We start from the raw sequence: 6,889 nt of genomic DNA, 5'->3' as shown, positions 1-6,889 counted from the left end.
CCTTCCTTCCTTCCTTCCTTCCTCCTTCCTTCCTTCCTTCCTTCCTGTCCTTCCTTCCTTCCTTCCTTCCTTCCTTCCTTCCTTCCTTCCTTCCTTCCTTCCTTCCTTCCTTCCTTCCTTCCTTCCTTCCTTCCTTCCTTCCTTCCTTCCTTACTTACTTACTTACTTACTTACTTACTTACTTACTTACTTACTTACTAACTTACTTACTTACTTCCTTACTTCCGCCACACTTTTGCTACCGTTTCTCATAGCGCCTTCAATACTTAGCCAATCGCTTTCATATTTGGCATTTAGGTACCTTGCATGGACCTCTACCTTTTGATGGGGTTTGAGGTCACTGGGGTCAAGGTCAAGGTCACCAATGCTCATAATAGACTTCCTTCCGTCACACCTTTGCTACCGTTTCTCATAGCGCCTTCAATACTTTACCAATCGCTTTCATACTTGGCACGTAGGTACCCTGCATGGACCTCTAACTTTTGATGAAGTTTGAGGTCACTGGGGTCAAGGTCAAGGTCACCGAGGCTAATAATAGTGTTTTTAGGTGTTTATTAACACATACATTGACAAAGCACATCATCGGGGAGCATCCATGAGTTTCACTGATATTCTTGTTTGTAATATTTTTATGTAGACAGTCATGATGTATTATTCATATAATGTCCACCTCACACTTATTTATTTGTCAAGTGGCATTTTTCGGAGGGCGTCCGTGTACGATGGACGCATACCTTGTTTTTATTCAGCATTATGCATGTAAACGATACACACAAATTTCATTTTTGTAAATTAACATGGATTTGCATAACACAAGAACACAGTTACCACCTAGAAATCCTTCCATCTCATGTCTGGAATGATTTTACGTGTTCATTATAGGGGCCTTTTCACAGATTTTGGCATGTATTGAAGTTTATTATTAAAAGCTTTATATTGATAAATGTAAACATTGGATCTAAAAAGCCCAGTAAAAAAATCAAGAATAATATTAAAAAAGGGAAAAAAGTAACCCTTAAAAGGAATCGAACCAATGACCCTGCAGTAAAAGTCCACCACTTAGACCACTCGGCCATCCGTGCTCATACAATGACGAATGTATTTTATTCTTTATATATGCAATCTTCGTAGTTTCACAAAATATAACGATAACAACAGAACTCTCCAAATTATTCAATTGCTTCGCGCTGCAACGCTTTATAATTTTCAGTTTTAAAATCGTTAAAAGATGCATACTATGGCTATTTTAGAGTATGGTAAATGTTCAGTTTTACTGTTTCCTCACAAACATCATAACTAAAACGAAAATTTGCGAATCTGAAACAACTTTTTAAAATTTTGTCAATTAACTAAAACGTGAAAAGGCCCCTTTAAGTGTGTACCGTTAAATGAGACGATACACGGCACTTGAGATACATTTATTATATTTGGGATAATTTACTAAATTTCCGTGATGTTCAATTAATTGACTGATTTGACAATATGTAACGAGCATGACAATTTAACGCCTTAACTGTAAACAATTATCGGATAATAAAATCAAACTTTCAGTAGCAGGTTATGTGTATAAAACAATATATTTAAATGTTGTATTGCAACGTGTTAATTGGCGACTTTGAAACCCGTTTTGTTATTTTTAAATTGACTGAAATAAAACAAACCTTATTATGCATTAAATAGGCGACAGAAACATTATACAAAACCCGATGTATGATGCAAACCTAGCCCACACTGACGTCCTATACACATCCAAAGAGGATGAGTCTGGAGGTAATTACCTGATCCACGTGAAATCAATCTTAATTTAGGTTATTGTGAAGCGTTATGTCCAGGAAAAGAGCAGTAAATACACATACACAACATCGAATGCAAAACACCTATATGGGAGTGCATGGAGCATGTTTACAAAACCAAAACAACAGAATAAGCCATGGCGAATCCCGAATTCATTTAAATTGCTTGTTATTATTGCTTTACATTTTTACTGAAATAATGACGTATAAATACGCATTCCATTTTGTCATTTACATAACAAATACACACATAAAATGTATTCATTTGGATCTTTATTGGACGTTGATCCAGACAGAAAGGAAGACGCTGGGACCCGAAACGTTCGGTCTGAACAATCAATGAGCACTGAATCAAACGGTTCTTGGCATGAGTCCTTTCAGACGCCTCTCGGAATTGACGTCCACAGCCATGGTAACCATGGCGATGGCACTGAGAAGGGTTCATCAGTAATGTACGAAAACCTAGGTATGTATTAGTGTGCTAAATACATTAAATAAATCAAAGCGCTTAAGGCACTGAAGTTGTTCGCTATTTCATAATCTTAGACGCATCTCAGTTTTCAAAATTATGTTTTAGCTTTTTATATCGCAAGTTTGAAATGAAAACAACCCATGCACATTTATAATGAGTGTGTCTTAAAGCACAGGACGAAAGTGCGTGCACTGTTTATCCTCATATCTATGTTATAGAGATAACTTAGACAAAATAACAACAATATGTCTCTTTTTTCACAATTGGTTGCTGCAATGGCAACCATCTTTAGAATTGTGGTTGCCTTGCTAAAGAATAACAAGCCTATAATCATTTACATGTTGTGTTATGTGTATCTAATACTTTATCTATTTTCTTAGAATTATTGAGCAGCAACTTTGCCCATATGACAGACTTTTAATGCAGCATTAAGCCCCGTTTTCCCTTAAAGCAGCGTTTCAATGATAAACTGGCCAATGTCGTCGCACAAGCTGTTATAAACACTAGACTGGCCAATATCGGCGCACAAGCTGAACCTATTGTTTACATACAGGCTATTTCATAATCTTAGACGCATCTCAGTTTTCAAAATTATGTTTTAGCTTTTTATATCGCAAGTTTGAAATGAAAACAACCCATGCACATTTATAAAGAGTGTGTCTTAAAGCACAGGGCCCGTATTCACCAAACAATTCTTAGACTTAAGTCTAAGAATAAAGAAAATTCTTAAAATTAGAATATTCAATAATTTCTTTAATTTTGAGTCAAACTCTGCAGTAAACATTTCTATCTATATTATTCTTCATAAAGAACATTTTGTTAATGACATAATTACCAGTGGAGGCCTGTATATATTCAAACACTGAACACATTTTTCTTGGTTGTAAGTCTATTCTTTATTCTTAAGTCTAAGAATCGGTTGGTGAATACGGGCCCTGGACGAAAGTGCGTGCACTGTTTATCCTCATATCTATGTTATAGAGATAACTTAGACAAAATAACAACAATATGTCTCTTTTTTCACAATTGGTTGCTGCAATGGCAACCATCTTTAGAATTGTGGTTGCCTTGCTAAAGAATAACAAGCCTATAATCATTTACATGTTGTGTTATGTGTATCTAATACTTTATCTATTTTCTTAGAATTATTGAGCAGCAACTTTGCCCATATGACAGACTTTTAATGCAGCATTAAGCCCCGTTTTCCCTTAAAGCAGCGTTTCAATGATAAACTGGCCAATGTCGTCGCACAAGCTGTTATAAACACTAGACTGGCCAATATCGGCGCACAAGCTGAACCTATTGTTTACATACAGGCTGTCTGCTGCAGTGCACCAGTGGTGAAGTATAAACAGGCAGTGTTTATCGTTCCTAGCGTAGCTAACGGCAGACTGACTTGCAGTTATCGTTCCTAGCGTAGCTAACAGCAGACTGACTTGCAAAACTGCCTCTCTAACGCTCACAACTAATAAAAGTATATATAAGTTATATCAGTATATTTTCAATGTTGTAATGAAACATGTTAATTGACGGCTTAAATTGCCCCCTTGGTGCAAAAAGGTACCATGTGAAAATTTAAGGCAAATTGTACATTTATGCACCAATTGGGCGAAGTCCACTTGTGTTTTTTTGAAAGATAAAATACTTTTAAAATCAACAAAATTTTGCATGAAATAGGCGACAGAAACATGAAACACAACCCGATGTATGCTGCAACTCAAGAAGACACTGACGTCATATCCCCATCCAAGGAGCATGAACCTGGAGGTAATTACCTATCCAAGCGAAAACAATCCTAATTTGTGACATGTCGAAAAAAAACACAGTATAACATATAAACAGAGTTGGGTGCAAAACACTTTTATTAGAGTGACATTATATGATAAGTGTTGCAAAAACTAAATAAGAATAAAGCATTTAGAATCCCGAGTTCCATTAAGTTGCTGCAGTCCCAGATTATCCATTAGGTAGAGTAGTCAACTGCATAAGGGCCCACGTGACAGTGACGAAAGAATTTTCGTTTCTTACTTAGCCTGATCTAATCATTTGACAAAACCAATTGTTTCATATCAACGTTATGTTTAGATTGAAGGCTTATTTTCTTACCAAGTGACAATCATTTATTATCTTCAAAACCGCATTGTTTTGCTAATAAATTAGCAAAACAATGCGAGTGAAATCGACTGGGAAGTGGCGCTATAGTAAGCACTATGTCGACTAAAAGCCGGTGGCGTGGGCTCCAAAAGTGTCATTGTCTATGGGCCTCCACGTGCTAATCTGGCACTGAATTCCTGGTTACAATTACTAAATATTTCGCTAAAAAATATGTCGCTAAAATACAGATATTTAAATACGAATTGATTTTTGTCCTTTAAAGCCTCTATAACGCTCAAAATCAACGAAACTTTCGTAAAGTACTAGTATTAAGTAAAATAAAAATAATCTAAACCTTAACAATCAGTGTTCCTTATAGCTATAGCCACAATTTCAAAGCTAGATGTGGAATGATGACAAAGATTTTTGTAAATACAAAATGCTCGTTTTTATTTATTTGTGACACAATTAATTACATTTTAATTTTCCGCGAATATATCTATTCATTCGACACACGAACACTAAAATGGCATCATGTTAGTGTTCATGCGTCGTATGGAAAGATATCGTTGCCGGAAATTAAAATGGAATTAAATATGCAAAACAAAAATAAAAAGAGCATTTTGTATTTATATAAACATCTATTTAACCAGACCACATCTGGCGTTGAAATTTCGGCATTTTCCATAAGGAACATTGATTGTTGATTGTTAAACTTTATTTTAAGAAATATCGCACGAATATTGCGTTGATTTTGAGCGTGATAGAGGCTTTAAATAACAAGTTCCGTTCTGCGAGTATGTATTATGAGTAACCTATCCATTAAAAAATGCAAACACTAAAAAGATTTTTATTTGATCTTTAGCAGAGGTTCATTCAGAGAGAAAGGAAGGCATTGGAACCCGTAGAGTTCGGTTTGAACAATCGATAAGCACTGAATCACACGGTTCTTGGCACGAGTCCTTTCAGACATCCTTAGAAGCAAACAACAGACAAGTTAACCATGGTGACGTCAATGAGATTGGTTCATTCAACAAGTACGAAAACCTAGGGAAGTACCATACACTTGAAAAAGAAAAGAAAGGAGCTTTCAAAGATGGTACTGATATTCTGATAAGTAGTGGACGAGATGGAAATCCTATAATAAGAGCCATGTTTGGAATTATTTCCGGGCTTTTAACCGGAGCGATATTCGTGGTAATTCTTCGGTTTACTTTCGACTATACCTATTTTCAAGCAGGAATCATCACTGTAGTCTACACGGTGATCGTTTGCATCGGTCTCGCCTTGTCCTCCATCTGCCGATGCATCATGGCCGTTCTTGTACCGAACTTTTTCACGGGTAAAGGACGGGTTATTATATTGTCGATTATCTTTGGAGTGATGCTATCAGGACCAATCGCGAATATCTCCCACAATTTCAAGGAGAGCGGAAACAGTTTGGCATGCAGCATTGATTTGATCAACACCCAGCTTCAGGTTTTGCAAAGAAAACTTGAGGAACCTGTAAAAGATATGGCCCTATATGTCAACAAACAGAAAGAAGTATTTCGTATTCGCTGCACATCGTTCAATAGTGGAAGCACAGAGTACTCTCGAGGAAATTAACCAAACACTCGCTACTGACGGTCCAACGCTAGAAGCCCTGTACCAGGTTTGTTCCCAAAAGCGAAGTGTTGTGTTTCCGTTTAGAGATATTGAAATGCAATTTTAAATGTCGACACAGAAAGTGACAAGGCAATATAATTTGCTTAGCTTCGACGTATATGCATTTTCCATTTTGTTGATAATCACTCTATTAAAAAAAAGCAGCTACCAAACTAAAGATTCGCAAACTAATTGTTAATATTCATAAACTAATGTGCATTACCAAATATATTGCCATTGATTTGAAGGTTCCGAAAAGCGTTTTGAAACAATTCGTCTTTTTATTTGGTTTCAAACAGCATGTCAATGCATTTTATCTTTTTGATCATATTTGCTTATTAATGTAATAGAGCTATAATTCTATTATAAAACTTTTTTTGTTTATGCTGATATAAGGGAATATTGACCTGCGCTTACATATGCGATGATTCAAATTATGATATAAAAACGACTTTATTAATTTAAAACGACTTTACCAAAGATGCATCAATAAACATTATTGATTGATAACTGTTTGATCATTATTATGCTCCTTATTAATATTTTCAGGAATGTCAGAAGCCAATTGAAGATTTCTTCAGTAAATGCAGACCGTCGTGTAACCAATTTGAGTAAGCAACCGTACACATGAACTGTCGTTACCGTAGTAATATTGTTGATGTTTTAGTTTATCCACAAACAATTGTCTATCTCAAATGATGAAATATTGTTTTCCAGTGCGATTTGTCCTACTTTGTGCATAAATGCCAGGAATACTCTGTTTGGATATTGTGACGACGTCCGGAAAACAACCGCAAATTTCGTGGTTAAGGCTTCAGACGAAACCAAGTAAGTGCATGACTAATTCGAATTCAGATATTTCGACGTAAAATACAGATGCATG

General features: G+C 35.9%; 1 protein-coding gene across 1 annotated transcript; it reads left to right on the top strand.

Annotated features, from left to right (window-relative positions):
- The first annotated feature begins 1,683 nt into the window (after positions 1 to 1,683).
- Positions 1,684 to 5,967, top strand: LOC127862762 (uncharacterized). Its single transcript, XM_052402017.1, has 4 exons — positions 1,684 to 1,770; positions 2,086 to 2,259; positions 3,943 to 4,032; positions 5,228 to 5,967. Exons 1-4 carry the CDS (start codon positions 1,707 to 1,709, stop codon positions 5,965 to 5,967), a joined length of 1,068 nt encoding a protein of 355 aa, XP_052257977.1. The 5' UTR covers positions 1,684 to 1,706.
- Positions 5,968 to 6,889: the final 922 nt, after the last annotated feature.

Source organism: Dreissena polymorpha, chromosome 16, assembly GCF_020536995.1.
Source record: "Dreissena polymorpha isolate Duluth1 chromosome 16, UMN_Dpol_1.0, whole genome shotgun sequence".
In the NCBI taxonomy this organism is placed as follows: domain Eukaryota; kingdom Metazoa; phylum Mollusca; class Bivalvia; order Myida; family Dreissenidae; genus Dreissena; species Dreissena polymorpha.
This window is presented reverse-complemented; position numbering and strand designations above follow the sequence as displayed.

Coding starts and splice junctions, on each gene's coding strand:
- LOC127862762 (XM_052402017.1), top strand. CDS start 1,707: ATGTATGATGCAAACCTAGCCCACACTGACGTCCTATACACATCCAAA. Junction 2,260..3,942: donor AGTAATGTACGAAAACCTAG/GTATGTATTAGT, acceptor TGCATGAAATAG/GCGACAGAAACATGAAACAC. Junction 4,033..5,227: donor CAAGGAGCATGAACCTGGAG/GTAATTACCTAT, acceptor GATCTTTAGCAG/AGGTTCATTCAGAGAGAAAG.